Genomic DNA, 23,048 nt, shown 5'->3' with positions numbered 1-23,048 from the left:
TTCAGTTGGTGATGTTAAATTTATTTTCTTCAGCTTTCTTCACAGGAAACATCACAGAAGTGCTTTACAGAGTTTGATACCATTACTCCAACCTGGGACAAAAGGACAACAGGTGTGTGCACTGCACTGTTAGAAGTTGTCATATACAGAAGCTAAGATAGGTAAACCAGGGTAAAAAAAAAAACAAAAAAAAACAAACCTAAAAATAAAAAAAAAAGTTTGTGTTTTGAACTTAAATTACAACTATAAACATATAATCATATAAATATACAGGCATCATTAGGTTTCTATGCTAACTGTAGGGGTCACACAGGGAATCTCAGAAATGGATCATATTGTACTCTACTTTGCTGCAGCAGTTTCTGCTGTGCTCAGTGGGCTCCCAGCCAACCATTTTCCCAGCCAGACCACATCATTCTTTCTTTTGTACTACAGTAAACACTCAAATGGGTTTATCTTAATTTCTTCAGGTTAAGTCTGATGGCGAGACATTCTGATGCATTGGTGAAAGCAAATTCAGTTTCATGTTGTTTTCTTTTACAGATATATCCTCTTAGTATTCTTCACTCAGTCATCTCTTCATTAAAAAAACAGAAATGCTTTAGGCTAGACCCTGCTGCCCAGGTGACAGTTAAGACAGTTTTGTTTGAGCTAGCATGTTACCAGTCATGCAACCCCGCTCCTTGTCATAGCTGAATTGTGTTTGTACTTTGACCAGTGCTACTGCTTTCATTTTGCTGTATGCTGTGGGAATTAGGCTCCCGTGTAGCCTTTGAGGGTATAGGTTTAAATTCTTCAAGGAGATTGTATTTATTTGCTAAACAATTTTGCAACAGATGGAGCCATGTTTGTGATGCCAGAGCCCAGACTAAAGAAACAGAGCATGATTGAGACTCAGTTGGTCTTGCTTATGGAGCTGCTTTCTAAATAAGTGGTAAATAATTCAGGCACCTAAAAATCCTTGGCATGGAAATAATGTAGATGAACAAAAGAAGGGAATACTGTAGGGTAAAGAAAGGTCAAATCAAAAGATTTTTGACAGGCTTCAAGTTACAGAAAAAAAATGAGCAGAGCCAATTATCTAGAAAACATTGTCATGCCAGTTTACAAAGCCAGTTTGCCTTTTACCTAATTCCCAGATTAAAGACACAGTGTGCAGTCAGAGAACGAGTCAGTCCTGAAGGCTACTGGGTGGTTAGTAAATAACACAGTAAGGATTTAAAGTAGCAAGACAGGGCTTTGAGGAGCACAGTAGCAACAATGAGTCTTTAGGTGTGTGGGAGAGGGTACAAAGTACCACATTTGAACAACTATCAGATATTGCTGCATCTGTTCTATTTCCCTCTCCCCCTCAAAATTAACAGAAAACCTCTGCTCTTATTTGCTAACTTGGTAAAACCCCAGCAGCCACAATGTTTTTGACAGAATACTAGTAACTGCTCTAATACAGCACCTAACAGACACAATTTATTTGGATGCAAGATCCTGTTCTTCTCAACCATATATCATTAGTACTGGAAAGCAGCTGTTCTATATGATATAGCATTCTCATAGAGACAATGCAGCTCTTAAGTGATAGGCTATACATCCTAACAGGCTTGAGTCTTCCCTTATCACACCTCCTTTGTATTTATAAACGTTGCATTACTGGTAAATGTAATCAGCACTTAAAAGATTTAACCTGATTTACAGATCTATGAGCTTTATAAAGTACAAGGTGAGAATGTGGAGAGATGAAACAAACCAGAAAGACTAAGCCTGCCCCCCAGTGTTGCTGCACCCATCTTCATCTCAAATATTGTAACCTAATTTCAATGTCCCGTTCAATATTACAACAGGTATGTTAGACTAAGCATGGCTGAGCCCATCTGGTTGCTGGTCAGAGACCAAGTAATACACATCTGCTTCATCTCTGCCACAAAGAGCAGAGTAACCCAGAAATTTAAAACAAGTTTGCGATGGGGCTTGTTCACTTGCTCTTGATTTTGGCTGTTGTATCTAGACTGCAAGCGAGAAGATCTCAGGTTTTAATGAAACTGGTCTCAGGTGACAGAAATAACTCCACTGAAACCAAGGAAGTTAAGCTCTAGGAGATCAGATTCACTTATGTTTACCTGTTTTTCAATGAATTTGTTCTCTTGTACCAGCCTGTTTTTATGGTTTGAATCATTGTTATGATTATACATACTCCAAAAGAGATGCAGAATAAGTTGTTTTCTGTAGGCAAAGGATTTGAAATAGAGCGGACATTTATAACTGGATGACTTCAATGCTATAACTGAGCTAGAAAGAAACAGAACAGGGAAGGTCAGATTGAGTAAAAGTTAGTAAGAGCATGCCAAGCTCATCATTGGTAAAAAGAGTGAATAATATACATGAAACTGAAGATTTCAGTACATCGGATGGCGAAAGCCAGTGCCCACAGAAGTTACCCAGTTTGTCAGCATGAGGAAAGATGGTGATTGGCAGGGTAAGCTAACTAACTCTGTGAACTTGGCAATTCAGTGGCAAGTGAATGGCAACAGAAAATAAACCCAAGGCAATGAATACTGGAAAGGTTTTAAACCACTCATACATGCTCTCGTGGATTCTGAATTAGTTGTGAGCTTTCAAGGGGACGATCTAGGCATCACCATGGACAGCTCGATGAAGACATCTGCTCAATGTGTAGTTGCAGTCAAGAAAGCGAATAAGATGTTAAGCTGTATTAAAGACAGAACAATATGGAAAAATATTACAGCATGTATTTCTCTTAGAGGTTCTCAATGAGTGTTTGCTGTTTCATCAGTACCTTAGAAAGAGGGGCATATTAGAAAAATACAGGGGGGAAAGTGATAAGAAAATGATAGAAACAGCTCTTTGTAGGAGGAAAGACAGTAAGACCAAGGTAGTTTATTTGTTAAGAGGTGAAAAGATGACATAAAAGTAACTCTGCTCCCTACCATGTAACAGTTTATATACCTCAAAGTCATTTTAAACCACCTACCACTCTGTTGCCCTCAATAGCCCTCATCGTCATCATGGTAAGTATTCCAAAAAGCACTCTGTGATATTCTTTAATGCTTATTATTCAGCTAGTTAAACATCTCCTCCGAAGCAAGTGCAAGTTTGTTCAAATTTAACAATAATCATTTCTGACAGAGAATTGTCACAGCTGATGCACATTAACAACTGTCTTAGAGGTGCTGCAATGATAAAATAAGAGAAGATTGCTGCTGGGCCTCATCTCTGCCCAGTGCCCACCAGAATTCTAATTTGTTTGCAGGCATCTATTGTCACCATCGTGTTCTCTGCTTCTATTTGGAGGCCCACTGTAAAAGCTGAGTGATGAACCTTGAAATCACCCTCAACAGCGGACAAAGGCATATTTATAAAAAAAAAAAAAAAAACACTTCTTCATGTTCATTCAGCTGCATTCAGCTGATAAAACAGGAAATAACAGTAAAAAGGGTAATCACCTCATCTGTATTTCTTCCTCTCCTACCTACCCCTCTGCTCACCCCTCACAGCTCTGCCTTCTCATCATTTCTTCCCTTTATCTGCTTCACAGAATCCTCTCCATGAGCAATTACTTCCCTTTGGTTTGTTCCCTTCATATGTTTCCTCCACAGCCTGCCTTAACACCTGAATTTAAAAGCTCTGAAGTTAAGCTTACTCTCTCTCCCATATTTCCATCGTAGCTGCATGCTACTTCAACTTCAGCATGGGAAAGGATAAAGTCGACAGATGTGTGTTTACATATGGAGAGGGGAAGAAAACTGTATTCCTACTACAACAAACAACTTAGTATCCTGACACAAATACGTTCTTTCAGGAGTGAACATTTGTAGTTCACAGAACTTGAACAAACTTTAAAACAGCGCCATTATTAGAGATGGCTATCAAGTGTGAGGAGGATTTTATTTCAGTCATGGAGTTTACAAAATATAGCAATAGTGATTGTAATGTATTCCACATGAAAATAAAAAGCCTCATATTAATATACCATTTGGGTTGCATGGATAATTAATGAGATGAAACACCAGTTAAGAGTGCTCGGCCTGAACTTTTTCCTTACCCATACATACTATGTGTAATTACATAATACCTAAATAGAACATATATTACATTCTCTAGAGATAAACCTTTCCCATCAGCCCCAGCCCTTGACAAAGAACAGCTTTGGCCTCACAACACCCCTGTGAGGTAGGTTGTTCAGGTTTTTTTGGTACAGCTGGGGAAACTGAGGCAAAGTGAAACTAAATTACTTGAAGTTAACACAGCAGCTCAGTGGAAAACAAAAGCCAACTCCCCCTCTCTTGGTCCTTGCTACAAAATGGGCTTACTTCTTTTGAGTGCAAACAGTTGGTTTAGATGATACTTTCCATTCCAGTATTTCAGATGCACTACTTTTTCTGGTGATTCATTAATACTGTGATACATTTTTAATATTTGCATTCTGGCTAAGCAGCCCCCTGAACTTCATTAACCTTGCTATATCAACACATTTTAAGCAATGGAACACAAAACCATGATATACGTACCATTAGAAGATGCTTCACAAAAAAGGAAATATCTTCATAGCAATTTGAGTCAGTGTCTCAGCATTTTATCATGCAGAAGAGTTTTCTTAAATATGAAACAAGTTATTTGCTAATAAAATTACTTGAACTCTCTTGAAATTTGTCCCTTCTTGGTTCTGTCGTTAGGCAACTGGTTACACAGCATTGTACCAATGCAAAATTCCACCTTTTCTCTGGATAAGTTTTCTTATTTATTTTAAGGAAAAAAATAAAATGTGGTTTCTTCCCCAAGTACTGAACTTCAAACACTTCTGCTGATCCAAAGTCAGATGGATGTGTCACTTGTGAAAGACATCCCTACCCACACAGTACTTCTATACAACCACTTCACTCCCTACCCCAGGCTATGCATTTAATGCTATCATTTACGAAATAGCCTTCTTAATCCCTCTCCTCTTTTACCTCCTGTGTTTTATTTCTGTAATTTCCACTCTCCCCCTTTATTTTTTAAATCTTCCTTCCTGTTCTAATTCACTTCAAACAGAACATGATGGAACTACGCTTGGTGCTTCAGAAGCCAAACTCTAGATACATGAATTATGACTTTTCCAAATCAGTATTAAAACTCCTCAGTTCTGTTTTCTGCTGTCATTTCTTCTTCCATCTGCTAGAGCTTGGAGCTTCTCATATCAACCTTGACACAGACAAGGTCACATTTTTACTTTTTCTGAGGAATTTATTAGCAAATATGTCAGACTTCCTCCCCATTGGTATGTACCTAATTTATATATCTGAAATTTAAATATGGATGCTATTATTTTCTTATATTCCTAAATAAAGCCCCTACTTACCATTAAAACCAACTTGTGAAATTGAAAGCTGAAAACAAAGAGGGACAATCTGGGAAACTAAATTACAGTCAGGTGATAAAACCTGGATTGTGGCTACTCGAAGATTTTTAAGTACTTGCGGGGATTTTGGTAAAATTTAGTTTCTTGGGCTTCTGATACAAATTGGTCCTGTAAAATATGCAAGAATTCATTTCTCTGACAAGGTCAATGTTGGAAATAATATTGCTACCTTGTAAATAAACACCTTTTAAGCACATGAAGCCCGATCAGCCTGGAAAAGAATCACCTGCTCCAGTTTAGCTATCCTATTTGACAGAAAACCACAAGCATGTTTAAAATTGCTCAACCAGGCTGAAATTAGAAAGACAAAAAGATACAACTAATGCAAAGGCTCAGATAAGCAAAGGTGTCTCGGCCACGCTGTGGTGAAAGAGATTCCAAGAGCCAACAGACAGAGTCCAATATCAAAAACTCTAGTCCCTGTGGTATCAGGTCTCTAACACAATTTGTACCATTAAAAATTCATTTATGAGTAAGTCTTGTAAGAGAGTTACTTCAGACATGACTGGTAAAGGTAGCTGCAAAGACAAAACTAAAGTAGCAGGGGACAGTCACTTAATTGTCAGTTCCCCATCATTCATGAATAAGATTAAATAAACATGGCACAGCTGAACCATGGGGTAGGGACAAAACTAATCCTCTCCTATATTTATCATCAGCACAAGTAAACACACATGCCAGATTCCTAGAGCAGGCACCTGGGAAGTCCAACTTTATTAAAATTACCTAGCTTTTGGTATTTTAACATTCTTTACATACAGACTGAATCACTGAAAACCACAAATCAAAATTGTTCCTTTCCAGTAAGTACTGGACATTTAAATGTTCTACTAGCAGGTCGGTAACTTTATGGCTGTGTTTTTAAGTGAAATGAAAGTCTTAAATTGGAAATTAATAGCTAAGCCACCATATAATCATGTTACAGGTTAGGAAGTTCCTGAAGCAGCACACAACTGCATTTTACTGACTGGTATTAAGAATTTCATTTCTACAGCTGACAATCCTTCATTTACAGAATGAGCCTTCAATGAGCATTTAGAAGGAACGAAATGGACATTCTTAGCATACCTCGAATTAATGCAACAGCAAGCCAGATAAAGCTGGACTTCAGAGTCTCAAAAGCATACTGAGCTTCCACAGAGAACTGACTTTCGAAGTTCCAGGCATGCAGAACAATTCATTGTTACAAGGAAGATACTGACAACTGCATTTAGATATTAGCTGGCAGCAATATTTAACACAAGAAACACTTTAAAATATCTTAAAATTCTGTACTACGGCTATCTGCTGCATTTCTGATTTTTTTTTTTCTTTTATGCCTCCAGAAAGAACCTGGAATTATATGCTTAAGAAAAGCCCTCAAAATAGCACCCCTAGTTATCAGAAGCTGATGGACTCTGGTGACAGCAACCATCCAGAAGGCAGTTTGGGTTCTTTTTTTTTATTCTTTAATTTAGCAGAGATACTTCCAAGTAAAAGGCAAATCAAAAGCTTCATTCATACTCAATTCACAACCTCAAACCAGTCCTATATGGCAGGAGTAAGAAGACACACTGACAAGTAGCAAACTAAACTTCTAGGTATAAATAAAAGTCATATTAATATGCACTGCTATAAGCTCTTAAACATTTCCCACCTGACCGTAAGGCTGACTACCCACTCCATGGCCTGTCCCTTAAGATACCCAAATGCCCTGCGTTTCCTCAGCTATTGTACGGTCATAAGCTAAAACTAAAGGCAAAAATTCATTAGACTCCAGAATCCATGTATATTTCCATTTTATTTGATTTGCAACTGTTACAGGGTTTCCCCAAACTGCCAGAATTCATGCCCAAAACCTCAAATAAAGCCGGTACAATGGACAGTCTCATCTACCCTTCATACAGTAGAGTAAAACTTTATTCATGTGCATTGGTGATCTCAATCACTTTATAGCATCAGGAAAAATCGTTTTAAGGTTTCACATTTCTACCACATCAAGTGACATGTCCATTTACCATGAATTCCACAGAAATCTTTAGTGACAAATCAGCAGTTTTGCTGGCAACAATGTATTTTTGAGGAAGGTACATGGCTCAGAGTCCAAGCCATCAGTATCAGCCTTTCAGTGGGGTTTTGTTTCCAAATTAAGTCTCCAACTTTAAGAATAGTCTCTTCAGCCCTCTCTTTAATAGCAGCTTCTAGCAGAGGTTTTAGAGACAGTTAACTCTGCAAGGGCAAGGCCAGTTTTAGTCTGTGCACAAAAGAACCAGGTGAAAACCCGGCCCCACTGAAGTCAACAGCGAAATTCCCGCTGGCCTCAGAGAAGATTTGAAGCGAGTCAGCAGTTAGTCAAAGGGAACCCAAGTAGGCAATTCCTGCGCTACCCTCATCTTCTGCACATACACAGTACTCCCACACACATAAGCAAGGTTTGTTTTGTTCCCTTGTTTCTCTTGCCATTGGCAACTCTTAGAGATGTCAGGTCTATTTTTTGGCATTTGCTCGGAGAAACCTCAACACTGGAGCACGCCACTATTGTACTTCATTTTGCTTCTGGTCTCAGAATTCAGAGAAGAGAAAAACAGTTACAGCAGGACACTTTTGGTACTTGACAGGTTTTGTTCATTGAATTAGAGTTACGGGCAATGTCCTATATTCTCGGTGTATCGGTGCCATTTTGCCTACTTCCACTAAATTAAGTCAGAGATGACAACAACTTAAAGAAGTCACTGCCCTTCATTATTACTAAACTTCCAGACTTTGAATGAACACCGTTTATATTACTTAGAGGATTTCTGCCTCAAAAAGCCTGCATGCTTCACAGAAGTAGCCAAACAAATAAGGCTTACCAGCTTTAGTTATCCCTCTGCATACTAAGTTGTTTTGGTTATCAAGTAACCATTACCCTTCAACAAACAAATAACTACTTTTAACAGAGGAGATACAACTACTGCCACATATCTCATTTTTAAAAGACAAATTCTGAAGACTGTATACCTCTGAAGTCTGGGTACCTCTGTGTCAAACCAAAACTCTTAGTGCTTTAGGGTGAGAAAGACAAACCTCATGATGAAAAACAAAATAAACCACATTTCACTACAACAACTCATCATTATTTAAATATACTGCAATTTGATACCAGAAACAAGGCAGGCATTTTTTTGTAGAGAACAGAAAAACAAATATGCTTAAACAGACAACTGGAAAAAAGGCTAATGCAAACAGACCATTCAAACCCATCATTCCTCAGATCTGATACTGAATGAGTTGTAATTTGTTTTGCAGTTACTTCAGTACAGCTATCTAAAAAGGTAAAGAAACTACAGCTCTGTTTTACTTGGATAGTATGAGTGGTATGGTACGCTCCAGAAGTCTCTAGTAGGCTATGGCTACACATGACAGATTCCTCAGCAGGGGAACAGAATAGGTTTGTCATTAAGGTCACTTAAATCTTTGTTATAGCAAATTGGAACCAAATGGCTGACTTCTGCAGGATTTCTGACAGGAATCCAGTAGAGCTGGTTTCAAGTTTCAGATGGCCACTAAAACAGCTGTAACCTTCTCTTCCAGAAGTTGTGATCCACATGGTGTCCACAATGAGTGCAGCAAGTCTGAGGTAGTCAACCTTTACGAAGGCTCAGTATCTGAACATAAAAAGATTTTGAAATGACCACTGGCTGTAGGTATCTTTCTGAGCAATTAAAGAACACTGATGACTCTTGATCAACCATTTACACTAATTTGCCCCATATCCAATGGAGAAGTTGTAACATATTATGCTTCCATAGTGCAGGAGAACCAATCACTTACATCAAAGTAGGCTGCACTTGCTGCAGTAGATCCAGCAGAAATAAGGTGGCACATGTTCATCATAGCCGTTAGCTGTAGTTTAGTTACCTTAGTAGAAGGGTTACCAAAAAAGCATTCCTTAATTGTAATGTGTATGCAGCTCTACTGATCCCCAAGCACAGCATACTGGTTGTCTAGCTGAAGTTTAAGTGCCTGGTTTTTTGACACCTCATCCCTACCTCTAGTTTTGTGTTTTACTACTTCAAAGCTCTTCTCCATTTCTTTATCCCTAAGGGAAAAGAAATGTAATCAGTAAATATCTTATCACTAGCTTGTGAATTGTGAATTTCTAGTTGATTTCCACCCCATCCCAACAAAAAAAAAATTATCAACACAGAACAGGAAGGTCTAGAGTTTTAACAGAACAGCCAAGCATTCCCAAGCAAGTATTGTAAAATCTTATCTCTAGAATCAGCTCATCATCCAGTACAATTCAGATTACATTCTAAATTTCAATATTAACATTCCCAAAAGTAAATTTAAGTGCATTTATGAAAAATAGATTTCAGAAAGCAAAAGTCAATTTCTACACAGCTTAGCTCAATTTGCACCATTCAAACCCTAAAGCACCAATGACAGCATGTCTCATTTGCCAAGTAAAGCCACACTAACAAAGCTTCTGCTAGGCTGCATTAGCCAATAACACAGCAAGCAGGAAAAAAAAATCAAAAAATCAAAAACAACAACAAAAACAAAAACCCCAAATGAATTAGGTATTGACCTAGCTATCTCTTCTGTAGGGAATGAGGTTACAGAAAGATCAGGATTCAAAAGCAGGGTGAGACTCAAGTCTTCAGCACCACAAAACACAAAATATTTCAGCAAAAACTGGGGGAGATTGTCACTGTAGACCACAGCTCAGGCAGCAAGTTTATTGATTTCTTGATTTATAATTGTATTGATTGATTTATATTTGTATTAAATCCCATTCCAAATCTTACTCCTGTCTACTGCCTGTAATAACACAGAGCCTCACCATGACTAGTATCTCAGAGAATCAGCTGCTGTCAAGAGCAGGAATACTCTGCTTCAGGGAAATCCTTCAGCAAGTCAAAGATAAGGTAACTGTCAGTCTTGTCCAGCTATCTCACTGGGCTACGTCCTATGAAAGTTATTTCATGGGAAGCCCTTCCTAGAGTTTGAAAATACAGTTAAGACCTCTCCCATCTCCCTTTGCCAAACAGAATAATTTCTTACTTAAGTTATTTCCTTTGGGGAAAGATTCGGGCTTAAGCCCTAAAACAAAAGAACTTAGAGAAGACAGTTAAAATACACCTCTTAAGAGAATTAATGGGATGTACTTACTTTCGACTGTCTACAAGCTTGGCGGTGGACTGCAGCGATGGAAACTGCGTATCACTATAGATTTCTGGTGGTCCTTGCTGTGCTCTCCGTGGCCTGCCACCCTCCCTGGCACCAGGCGGCCTGTATACACCACCAGTATGAACTGGCTCTGGGGTTTCTGTAACTAGTTATAAAAACAAGATTTAGACAAGACAATAAGTCTGCATTCATATTAAAAAACAAAAAATCCTACAAGTGTGTTTTTGCACTTTTTAAAGCTCTGGAAGCAAATATTTCAGACAAGGCAGGAAATCCAGCATCACCTAAATTAACTATACTTGGTTGTCAAATTAAAATGTGGTTCCAGTGTATTGTGTCTCAAAGTTCAGGGAGTCAAAACCACTGATGAGGACTTCTTTTTTTTCTTACTGGCAATTTGTTAGCAGCTTACATTTAAAACTAGAGATTTGAATATGTAATTATTATTTGTCATATCTTATTTAAAGCACCTTTCCAGATGCAGAAAATAATATCCAAATAGTTTGTATTTAAGGTAACAATCTACACTGAAATAACACTGATCAATTAACTTTACCTCCTTGCCTGTACAAGCAAGAAAAAAAAAAAACAACACAGCAGGCCACCTTTCAACTAATTTCTCAACAGAATAGTCTGAACTCAGATAATGGCTAAGTAGTTTATCTCTGCTGATGCTAAAAAATTGTATTTAATTAAAACTAAGTCCTATCCCAGTTTCTGCACTGTCATGTCCTCTGTACCCTCAAACTGATTTGAAAAGAGAAAAAACCCATGGCATATTACTAACCATGGAACACTACTCAAGAACCGACACATTAGACATCAGATATCGTCAAAGCAATGTTTTCAGACCAACAGATTTTTTGCAGATTGCAAAGTAAAAGGAGCTCATTCAAAGATGGGATGCTTTCCCCCCTCACATTTTTGAAGTCAGAAATAAATATTTAAAGTATCTGACAGCACTATCAAATTGGCTCCTCAGATCTCTTCACAGGAAAATTTCCTAATTTGCTTGTATATAAAACAAGCTATCGGTATGTTGGAAGGTGCCTGCATAGGAACTGCTCCTTAAGCTCTCCCCTCTGAGCAGCGTAATTCAAACTGACATACTTCCAATTGGAAAAAGCAACAACTCTTGAGTTAAATTTACCAATTGGTTCAACAACAGGTGCTGGTGCAGGAGCTGACTTGTTCCAAGGACCAGATGATCTGTCTATGCCACCACCAGTCTCCTCCCAGTTGTCACCAGGTTCTTCTCTTTTTTCACTTTCCTCATCTTCTTTTTCACTATAAAAGAGAAATGATGAGTAGCATTTTATAAAGAGAAGTTTAAGACTTGCTAGAGATTTCACAGTCAGCACAGACAAGACTTCATGGCTACTGCACCAAAGATACTAGATTTAACCAGACTGTATTGGTCCTGTCACCAATGTATTAGTACTTCTACTTGAACCATTTTTGGCACACTGCTATACAAAGTGTCAACTGAGAAGAAAAGTTCTTAAAAAAGACAAACTCAAACTGCCCTAAGAAATCAATTTATTTGATCACTTACCTTTGGCTTAAAAAACTTTTTTATTATTAAGATAGTTATGCATTTGGAAGTGATGAGAAAATAAATGAGGAAATGGCTATAAGTCAGGCTTCCACAAAAATCCTTTATTTCAGGTGTATTGTGGAAAAGCAGTGACAGAAAACAAATCCTGAGCTCCCTTTCCCTATAACCCCATTCCCCTGAGAAACATTCTTGTATTACCCATACAAACCTAATCTAAAAAAACTACTCAATTCTTTTTTAAAGCAGGCAACCCAAAAACACAGAGGAAAAAAGATATTTTTTAATGTTAAATCCTATGCAAAAGCCTGACTGCATTTTATTTAGACTATTTTATTTTGCATAAAAATAGTCAGAGACTCAAAATAATTTGCTAGGCAAAGCTGCTACACAAAGCTGTGTGGTATAATGGGACATACGTGAAGGGTGAGGCTGTTAAAAAACCCAAGACGCTGAAATGAACAGCAGCAAAGTGTGAATACAGAAGAAGTTTATAAAACGCCAAATCCTACTAATCATAATTGGATAAGCTTTCTGTCTAAGTAATAATCAGGGAACAGTTAAAACCACCTAGCATTTCCAAAAATTAAACTGCTTTTCGCTGTTCATCCAAAACCAGTAACAATCATAGTAAGCTGGACCAAAGACCCAGGCACACCACTATCCTATTTCAAACTACAGTCAAGAACAGAGTAAGTGTACATAACGTCTTGCCTCCACTAGATACTCTGTGTCTTATTTTCAAAGAGATCTCCAGAGCTGGTTAATTTATATCCTCCAGTGGGTTTTTCTTCCATTTACTTCTCCACTTTTCCCTTGAAGCCATTAACTGAGCGGTTCCAAAATCCTGTGGCAGAGACTTCCACATGCCTGAAAATCTGCCACAACATCAAAAACACTTGGAATGCCTGCCTTTGTCTGGAAAACCCAAGTACTCGCTTTTCGGTCAAACAGGAATAGTAGTCGGTGAAGCAACAGCCCACTTGTTACTTGTCCATTCAAACGTGTGATCATCTGCTGTGACACTTCAGTGGTATGAAGAGCTTGCAGACCAAATACTTGCAAATGGCCTAAAAGCACTACTTATGTGAAAGGTGAGGTGTGTTTAAAAAAAATAAATAAACCAAAGAACATGTAAGACTGACTCTAACAGCGAAGAAAGAATCTGTTGCACTGGTTACAGGTAACATGATTTTAAGAGGGCACCATTCTGAACATTGATACCTGGACAATGAGGATTACATGCCATTCTCAGTTTATGACCAAGGTCATAAAAATTCTTTTTTGACCTGATGAAACATTTTTCTTAACCAGGACAGATTATAATAGACTTACTTTGGAGCAAGACTACAGGAACAATCTAATGAAAAGGCAAACAAAGAATCTTGGATGAGACTCATAAATTCAGTTCTATGAGATCTTGTCATGGGTCACTAGTTTCACCAACTATATTTTGGGGGCTTTTTTGAAATAAAAATGCAGTGGTTCAGGAATTTACTCCCCAAACTGAGATGCTGAATAGACTGAGTCAGATATTCTTATAGCAGTCAAATGATTCAGTTGGAATTACTATCCTGCATTTCTCTCACACAGAAATTTCTACTTTACTATCTTTATGGAAAGTTAATAATAAGTTGTAATAAAAATCTGAGTCCCAACCAAAACAGACAGATGTAGAATATCAACTGCGATTTAGAAAATAAAGAACATCGACAGATAACAGCCAAACCTAAGTTAGCCTGCAGCAAACTTCTATACTAGCAAAAACATATTAAACTTTTGTTTAACTGGACTCTATGGAGGCAACTCTGAAGAAAGAACACACTTTTTAGACATAAGTAATGATTATACTGGTGAGAAAAAAAAAAAAAGTAGTACCTTATTTGCATGGACTGAACTCTAAGACCACTATAATCAACTTCTTCCTTTTGCTCAAACTCCTTCCAATCATCCTCTTCCTGTAAAAAGAGAAAAATGAGTTGTTACTTTCTTTACACTGAAAGAAGAAAATAAGAATGTGACCAAGATAATACAAACCAAACTAAGGGTGAAGAAGCAGTTCCCTGAGAAGCCGACCTGCAACCACTGCCAACAGGGGAAAGGATTCCTCTCCCTCCTCCCCTAACTTACACTGTGCCATCTAGGATGCACTCATGAGCTGACTTTAACTCACTAGAACAGCTAAGAAATGCCCCAGCAAAACAGTCATTCGAGTGAAAAAAAACCACACCATCTCAGTAAAAATCCATAGGAAAGTAGAAGGATAACACAAAGTAGGGAATAGAACCATGCAGTCAAGACCAAGGAAATAAAAGGGCAAAACCTCTCTCTTTTACTAACAGCAAGCTTTTATGACAGCTTGTATACACATGAAGCTTTAGATTTACTTTTCCATCACCTATTTCAGGAGACAAACAGTAAAGAACATTTGGAATAGCTCACAGTCGATTTACAACAAAGATTAATATTGTTACATATAACTTTTTCACATTCACAACTACATCTACAGCGTTTCGTGTTTTCTTAATACAGTTTTTATAATAGTAAAAAGGTCAGCTTCAAAACCACAGCAATCAGCATACAGCATAGTAGAAAACTAGTCTTTGGAGAGCATCACTTTAAGGTTTTAAAATAAGAGTTTGATTACATGCTTGGGGAAAGAGGGACCCACCTAAGCAGAGCCAATTTTGTACTACTGTGTAATCAGCAGATTCTGGGATTATTAAGGTAGAGCAGAAATGGACCAGAATGGATAAGCAGCCCTCCATGATCCTAGTCACAGCTTTATAACACACACAAAGTAGTCAGTAGCTTACATAATTCCTACACTCTACTCGAAATGCAGTTATATTACTTATAACATTAAGACTTTGCAAGCATGGTCTGCCAATGACACAGCCCCTTCCTGCTGAAGAGCTAGGATTATAAATTCTTTTAAGAGCCCTGTCCTATGATCTATATTATCAACCTCCAGCAGGAAAACTTTGACCTGCTTTAAAGTAACAGCAGAAGTAAAAAGTGACCTCATGTTTTTGCACCGTCTGCTGAATATGCAGTCTTTTCAAAGAGCAATCAGTCTACACCTCTAAAATCTTTTAGATTTCTTACATCTCCATGGCAACATCACAGTTTCCAAACTAATGTACTTTTCACATTTAATGATCTTTATTTCTAATCCAAGTACAAGCTTCAGTCAAAATCTGGTACTATTTTACCAGCAAATGAGCAGCTGAAAGATTACCACTGATCTTGGTCTACTTAGAAAGCTACTGTAAGTGTCAAAGTCCAAGTTAATATTAGGAAACAGCGGAGTATTTCTTAAAATTAACTTTAAAATATACGGCATGGCCAGTTTTAAGGCCTTAACTCCAGCCACTTAAGCTTCTCTTGCATTCTCATCGTTTCACTGTAATACGGTACAAAATAAAATTACTGGCAGTAAAATCCTTCCTGGCAGAAAGGCAAAGAGCTCAGTGTACTTTGTCTGCAGAGCCAGGGTGATCTTATCGCCAAGGTCCACAGGCCACACGCCACAAACTCAGGCGGCCCACTGCTGGCACCCGACGCAAATCCCCAGTTCCGTCCGCCCCTTCTCACCACGACTCAGAAACTGGGGTGGGCTGGGCAGAACGGAGGCCGCAGACCGGGTACTGGCCCCGCTTTCCTCTGCACACGCGGACACAAGGCGCGGTTCGAGGCCGGCAGTCCTCCTGGGCCGGAGCGCGCCGGGCTTCCCTCCCAGCAGCAGCGCCTGCCCGACGGCCACAGCCCGCCGCCGCCAGGCCCAGCCCGGGAGCCTCGCCAGGGGCCGGGCCGCCACGGGCGCCCGCATGGCCGGGCGGCGCCGCTCCCCCGGGCCGGTGGCGGCGGCGCCCCCTGCCGGCAGGAAGGCGCAGTCCGGGCCGGCGGAGGAAGCCGTGACCCTTCCCCCACCACCGCCCCGCCGGAGCGCGGCCCCGCTCTTCCCCCCGCCCTCCCTTCCTCCCGGCCGCACCTTGGTTACCGTCTTGGCGGAGCCGGTGTTGGAAGCGGCGGCCCCGGAGCCGCTGCCGTCAGCCTGGCGGGTTCCCCCAGCCGACGCGGCCGCCCCCGCGGCGTTTGAGGCGGCGCTGGAGGCGCCGGAGGCGGCGGCGGCCCCTCGGCTGCTCTTCTCCTTCCGCTTCTTCTTGTCCCGCTTGGCGAAGAAGTCGTCGAGGCTCCTCTCCTCGGTCTCCGCCATGGCGGCAGCTCCGGTTGGCGGCGGCCGGGCCCTGAGCGCGGCGGCTCCCGACGGCGGGGCGGGGAGAGGAAGAAGGGGGCAGCTGCGGCCCGGGCCAACAGGTGAGCCCCGCGCTGCGGCCTCCCGAGGGGCGCGAGCGCGGCCGCTTAACGGCTGCGGCCGGCCGGGCCCGCGCGAGCCCGCCCGACTCCCGGCGGGAGGAGGCTCTCGCGCTCCACGTTGGTGGCCGCCGCTTGACACGGCCCGAAAGAGAGGAGGGAAGGGGAGGGAACGGGAGGGGAGGAGGCGGCCCCGCCGCGGGGACGGGCTGAGGAGAAGCGGGGCGGAGCCTGCCGGCTGTACCCCCCTGCAACGCATGCGCCGCGGCGCGCCGGCCAATGAGCGGCCGGGGAAGAAATGTCCGCCGGCCAGTCAGAAGTCTGCGGGGACAAGGCGCTGACGTCCCGACGTGAGAATGCGTGGCGGGCGGGAAGGCGGCGGCGCGGCCCAGGATTGGGCGAGCTGGGTGCGGGCTGGGGGAGGTGCAGGGCGTTCGGTTGAACGGGGCGGTGCTCGCGCCCGGTGGCAGTTATCGCGCGCGCCTCAGCTTCCCCGCTTCCGGCTTCCCCTGAGGAGGCCCCGGGCCCCACAGGGCACCCGTGTGAGAGGCCGGGCGGGCAGCGTTCTCCAGTGGCTGCCTGGGAGACCGTTGGCTGCTTCCCGCCTCGGGGGCAGAGCCTTCCTGTCAGGGCCCGCGGCGGGGTGAGAGCAGGAGAGCAGCGGCAGCGTCCGCACAGAGCCACCCCCGCGGAGTCTCAAGGGGTTCCTGCGGTGGGCGCTGCCCGCAGCCAGGCCCACCGGATGAGGGGGCCTCTCGGGCAGCTCGGCTCCTGCCACGGGCCACGCCCTTGAGAAGAAGTGGCGTTCGCTTTTGGTGTGGGCTGAGGTGACTAACGGGTCGCCCCGCGCCCTGGAAAGGCCTGTGCACTTACACTGTAAAGGATGCAAAGAAGTAATGCAGATTTCATCTTGGAAATGGTGTGATTAAATGAATAAGACTCAAAACACCGCTCTGTCTAGGATGTCTGAATGTGTTGGCATTAATTTCCTAGCTGCTTTCCTGATTTAGTGAAGCCTGGGAGTATCCACTGGGAAAAGAAGCTTTGCTGTGTGTTTCTAAAGATTGTTACTGCTAGCTTTGCGTACTGTAGTGACCTTTAGTTCTGGAAAAACATAGGTGTTTAAAAACTTCACTGTGGCTTCAAAATGCATTGTCAAAAGTTTCGAGGCAAGATATTCTAAGAACAGCCTCAGAGTGGCATGAGTCATAAATAATTACATGAAACATTGTTTGTGATGAGTTACTTTGTTTGCTGGTCAGCCACCAAAAGGAGATGTTCCTGCTACAAAAGTGGGAGCCCAAACGAGAATTACCCATCAAATAATAATAGGTTTGTGTTGTAATAATATAAAAGTAAGCATGTTTGCATTCCAGTTTATTTTGTATCATTTTATACTTTGTGATGTTTCCTCTTGAAATCATTATATACGTGTATAAAGATATTTATATGTTATATATGTAGATGTATGTATGTATAAGCATATAAATGAATTTTTTTTCTGAACTTTGGAGAGTCTGTGTCCTTGAAAATACTGTTACTTAGTATTTTCAGTCTGTGATCCTTACCTTGTTTGAAGAAACAGGAGGTGCCATTGTCATATTGCAGAAAGAGGTCAAATACTTTGCGAAGCATTTTGTAGCTGTAATTGAATCACTGTAGCGGAGTGTTCCGCGTTTGGGAGATTTGTTACAATCCTCTGTCACGCTTTCTCCCTATATTTCTCTGCTAGCAGTGACATTCTGTGCACTTACAGGATTTGATCATGCACAGAGTAGGCCCTGAGAACTAAAAATTCCAAGCATAACAGTTCACCTGGTAACATCAAGAATTCCACGTCATCGATGACGCTTTCCATTTTGTGACAGGAATAATTATTGAAGGAGAAAGCAAATTTGGTAGCTAAGTCTCATTTTCTGTGCCTCGTCAGTGTACCTGGGCTCTCCTGTTCCTGCTGTCCCCTTCGGCTGATAGATGGTCTCGTGGAAGAGGTGGCACAGGACTGTGCAGTGTGGAAGAGTGTTTGATGTTTCTTTTGTTGAAGCGCTGCCTTCCCTTGCACTTTGTTACTGCCCAGGAAGCTGATGTACCTCCACACCACCTCATGATGTGACTTTAAGGCTCAGCACTGACAGTAACGTGCAACTGAGCAGACAATTTGTATCCCTCAGCTTTTGCGGTAGATAAGCTAATGATGGTCACTAAATGCAGTGCTGTGCCTGATTTTAAGCTACGCCTTTTTTTTTTTTTTTTCTGAATTTCCGCAGCTGGTAAAATATTTTCACTGTGTTATTATTGATAACCCCAAGTACCAGGCTGAAGAAGGGGAACGTGATGCCTTTTTTGCTGCTTTTAGCATCTGCGTCACTTGTCCCTTGCAAACACAGTGCTGTAAGGCTGGAATGACCAAGTCTGGATTAGAAACTTAATACCTGTCAGGAGCACAGTAACCAAGAATCTTTTCAGCTGTTAAATCTGGAACAGACTCAGCGGAAACCATGGGAAATAGCAGCGTTTTAGGCCTCTGAAGGCTTAGATTCAGATTTAAAGACGTGTCTCAGTTGGCACTTTAAAGGAAGCATTAGTTATGCAGCTATGCTTGGATTTGCCTCCCACCTCTACTTTTATTTTTATGTACAATTGTTAAAATGTGCTGATGCACCGCATTTGTAGTTCTCTGCAAATGCATTGCATTAGCTGTCATAGTTAAGATTGTTGCTGTGTGAAATGTTAGATGCAGGAAAAAAAAAATAGTAGGTCAGTATTTCTGTTTTTTCTTTTCCTCTTCCAAATTCAGTGATCCTCAATGCTTACGCAGAGGACATTTGCCCGAAGAATGGCTTGCAGACATAGACTGGCAGAAGAAACATTTGTAACGCAAGGATATATCCAAAATGCCACATCGGTGTGATAGGAGCATGAGCTCAGCAGAGAGCTTTCTACTGCACTGTATATCACTGTTTGGTGTGACCAACCTTTGGCAAGACGCGCTGCTCTGAATGCCTCTGCTCAGGTACAGATTTACCTGGAGGACTCTCAGGACTTTGTGTCTTTCCTCCCCCACGTTATCAGCACACGCTGCAGCGTGCCTGCCATGGCATACAGTGCTGCCTGCCCACGTCTTGTCTCTGTCCTGTAGCTGTGGTGAGTCTTGTCATGATGCTTGTCGTGATCCCTGTGCATCTTGGTGCGTTTTATAAAAATTGGGTTATGAAGCACTACTGCATGTAGGGTAAGCAGTGTAGCAGCCACTATTAATGTGGAAAACTGAAGAAAGGAAAGCTGAAGTGAGTTGTGGGTGATGCAAGAGTTAGGAGCAGACTTCCTAGTCACTCAGTGTTTTGTCTGACCCTTACTTCTTCATACCTGATTGTCTCCATTCTGCCACATGAAGGTGATAGCACTGCAAAATGCTTTGACATGCGCAGAACACAAGCAGAAGAACGCTTCGTTCAATAACTCCGAGACAGATGCCTGCTCAAGGAAATTGGAGAAGGTGCCTTTAGTTGCAGAGCAGCTGGCAGAAGGGTTCTGGCAGAGTCCTTGCCACAGCATGGGCCCCAGTTCTTTTGGGGAGCTTGACCTTCATATCAGCTTTGGGGTGCTAAGAGCTTGCTCTGATTTCAGACCTCTATGGCCAGAAGGGAGAAGTATTATCATGCCCATTTCTCCACCAATGATTGCCATCTGAAAGCAGGCAGTGGTGGCACCAGTGCATGGTGTTCTGTTGAAGTATTCAATTTTACACAATGCCAGCTTAAAGTCACCTTAAAAATAATCTTTTAACTGTAAAATCAGTACAAGAATGTTTGTGCTAAAATGTAACCAGTAGGATGATAGGTTAGAGTACCAGTTCCTAGCTGGTATGGTGTACTGCTACTCGGTGTGAAATCTGAAATGAAGCACAGGCTCACATAGGGCTGGCACCCTCTGCTTCTTTCCCCTGGGGAGGGAGCAGCATGTGTTCAAGCTGTGGCGCAGAATAAGCTGTGTCTGGCTGAGGAGGAGGATAAAGTACACATATGGTTTGTTGGTACAGCTAATCTGACCTGGTGAATAGTTATCACCAAGGGAGGCAGCCGTGCTTTATGGCCCTGACTAGTCTCTCTCCCACTCCCATCCCTGTACTGCTACTGGTAGATGTCTCACCCTGCAGTGTCCTGATTCAGGGAGCTGAATGGCAGGCAAGTTTCCCTGCATTTTGCAGGGCTAATTTTCTGCTGTTTTTTTTTTTTTTTTTCCTGAACTGTCTCTTGAGACATCAGACAGGTGTTGGTGAGGTAACACATAGCAAGAGAGGAGTATAAATGTTCTTTCATGCAGCAGCTGGCTGTTAGATTGTATGATCTGTACCCTCCGACTGCATCCTGAGTCTTCATAACAGCAAATGCTACAAATGGAAATACAGGTGTGATAGATACTGCAGGAGGAGATGGTAAAATCTGTGTTCTCGTTTTGGTTTTCTTATGAAAATCAGTTGGAAACATGCTTACATGCATTTAATATAGCAATGACTCAAATAGAGGATAAATATAAATCAGTTTGTGTACCTTAGCACTGACAAATAAGTTTTGAAGGCCTTTGGCCTCTCATGTTCTGCATTTCACATCTCACTGGGATGGTAAAGAGTGTTAATGCTTAGATAGCAATCAGGCTGGCAAGGACACTGGAGGGGCTGTCTTGGTAGGTAGGTAGCTAGCAGCGATCTGTGTAAATGTAGAGAGAGATTTCTTCACAAGCTTAATATGAAAGCACTTCATTTTAAAAGGGCCAGATGTGCTACATTTGACTTCTGATGAACTATTTACAAAAAATAATCTTTTCAGTGGCTTTTTGTCTTTGCTAGGGATAGAGAGAAAGGCTGCTGGAAGTTTATTCTTTATGCTTAGATGCTTCCTTCTTTTGCAGTTACTTCCCCATACTGGAATACCTTGACGATTTTTCAAGAAACTATTTCCATTCCAATTAATAAACATCTCAGTAGGAATATGCTGTATCATTTGAACCTACAGTCCAAGTTTTCTTGGAACAAGAACTTTAATGGCATATAAGAAGCTTCAAAAAAACCTTCTTTTCACATCATGGTATGATTGTAGACTTGTAATTTCACCCAGGTTATCTCTGTTGGTGACATTTATAAAGAACAGTTTCACAGTGGGATAGCCAGCAGTGTCTTTTCATACCTGAAGTGTCACTAGGAAATAGTGAAGAGATCTGACACCACTTTGTATATTTTTATGCTATAGGATTCATTTGATGATCTGTAGAAGCTGCTTTCTATAAAAACAGTACACATCAGACAGAAAGAAAACCTCAAAACCTATTGGGACTGCTTTGAAGAAACAAACAAATCATTCATAAATTCCTTCCTCTTTTTCAAATCGTAGAGAAACTGCTCTGTCTTATGTGTCAAGAATGGGGGGGACGTTATGTTTCACTAATGTCAAGAAGTGACCATACCTAGACTGTATCCAACTGACAATAACCTAATGGTCTGTGCCATCTCACCTCTTGTACCACCGTTTTTGTATATTTTCTGTAATCATCACTATTCTCAATGGAGTCTCAGCTTGTTAAGTTCTGCACTGATATGTAAGAAGGTATTATCGCTGCTCTGATGAGGCCACCATCTGTGAGGAAAAAAAGGGAATCTGCCATCATCTACCTTTTTTTGTTGTTGTTGTGTAATCTTTTAATCCAGTAATTTTTTAAGCAAAATCTTGCAGATGGTACATGCTGAGTGACCTTATTGCAGAGATCAAATGAGGAATTGTTTGTTAAATAACTGTATCAGGAAGGATTTTTCATGAGTGGGGGAATGTGCAAGGAAAGGCATGACAAGACTTCTGTGCTGATTCCTGTTATTCACTGTTGGATCAAGTATAGTGGACTTGGAGTGTATTTGATTTTATCAGTCAGTAAAAACTAAGTAGCTTTGTTAGCTAATGTTTCATTAAAGATCAAAATATCTACAGACTATCTCTCGTATATGCTGTGTGCCATCCCATTCTCTAATATATGCCATTTCTCAGTAGTCTTTTGAGTCCACTTAATGAACTATCTTGTCACCCTGTGTAACTATTGGTAACGTGAAGTCCTAATCGAACAAACGCGTATGGTTACCTTCATTCCCGTGCAGGGCCTGGTGAAGGAAAGCCAGCCCTCTACCTAAGGTTTTGTGTGGTAGCAGCCAAGGTTCATTATGTTTCTTTGACAATGCAGCGTCCATCTTGGCACTTATCATGACCATACTGCAAATGCAGTACAGTGAGGATCTCAATATTTAAAATATAAAATAAAGTCAGAAGTGAACGACGGCAAGTATTTTTCATCACAATACCATCAAAACAAGAGAAATTACTTAGGGCCAGCCACACATTGATGCAACGTGGGTGCCTGTTCAAAAGAAATTTGGCCAACCTGCCTTAAGGAATGTTGATATAAAGAAAGAGCCAGGCATATAAACAACAAATATCAAAATATATCAATACATCAAAAAGTATCACATTTGCACAAGCTGACACCCTGCCCAGGACACTCAGTATACAGTAAAGGGGTTGACCTGTACTGCAGACAGAACTGTTGTTGCTCTCCTGCACCTTCAACTTT

At 41.3% G+C, this 23,048-nt stretch overlaps 1 protein-coding gene and 1 long non-coding RNA gene across 9 annotated transcripts; one reads left to right on the top strand and one right to left on the bottom strand.

Annotated features, from left to right (window-relative positions):
- CDV3 (CDV3 homolog) lies at positions 1 to 16,644 on the bottom strand. 8 transcript variants are annotated; one of them, XM_065051737.1, is made up of 6 exons: positions 16,126 to 16,644; positions 14,001 to 14,080; positions 11,718 to 11,854; positions 10,550 to 10,712; positions 9,424 to 9,473; positions 7,175 to 9,039 (listed from the first exon to the last, which is right to left on the bottom strand). In XM_065051737.1, the coding sequence occupies exons 1-6, from the start codon at positions 16,339 to 16,341 to the stop codon at positions 9,023 to 9,025; spliced, it is 663 nt and encodes a 220-aa protein (XP_064907809.1). In that variant the 5' UTR covers positions 16,342 to 16,644; the 3' UTR covers positions 7,175 to 9,022. The 8 variants fall into 8 exon arrangements, 7 of the variants coding, with proteins under 7 accessions (XP_064907811.1, XP_064907809.1, XP_064907808.1 ...); XM_065051736.1 differs by having other exon boundaries at positions 16,117 to 16,637; XR_010470158.1 differs by having other exon boundaries at positions 8,845 to 9,039; positions 9,206 to 9,473; positions 16,117 to 16,638.
- A 293-nt stretch (positions 16,645 to 16,937) lies between these two features.
- On the top strand, positions 16,938 to 22,427 carry LOC135578478 (uncharacterized). The gene is made up of 2 exons (XR_010470159.1): positions 16,938 to 17,771; positions 19,237 to 22,427. It is a non-coding gene; the product is annotated as an uncharacterized LOC135578478 (long non-coding RNA).
- The last annotated feature ends 621 nt before the right edge of the window (positions 22,428 to 23,048 follow it).

The sequence above is a fragment of the Columba livia genome, chromosome 2 (genome assembly GCF_036013475.1).
Source record: "Columba livia isolate bColLiv1 breed racing homer chromosome 2, bColLiv1.pat.W.v2, whole genome shotgun sequence".
Classification (NCBI taxonomy): domain Eukaryota; kingdom Metazoa; phylum Chordata; class Aves; order Columbiformes; family Columbidae; genus Columba; species Columba livia.
Note: the sequence above shows the minus strand (reverse complement) of the source record. Positions and strands in the feature narration are given on the sequence as shown.

What these genes read in the sequence shown, in the direction of transcription:
- CDV3 (XM_065051734.1), bottom strand. Translation starts at nt 16,341, where the DNA reads ATGGCGGAGACCGAGGAGAGGAGCCTCGACGACTTCTTCGCCAAGCGG. An exon ending in GTTCAGTCCATGCAAATAAG is followed by an intron (nt 11,855 to 14,000) that starts GTACTACTTTTT and finishes TCTCTTTTATAG; the next exon opens with TGAAAAAGAAGATGAGGAAA. An exon ending in AAGCTTGTAGACAGTCGAAA is followed by an intron (nt 9,474 to 10,549) that starts GTAAGTACATCC and finishes CTTTTCCCTTAG; the next exon opens with GGATAAAGAAATGGAGAAGA.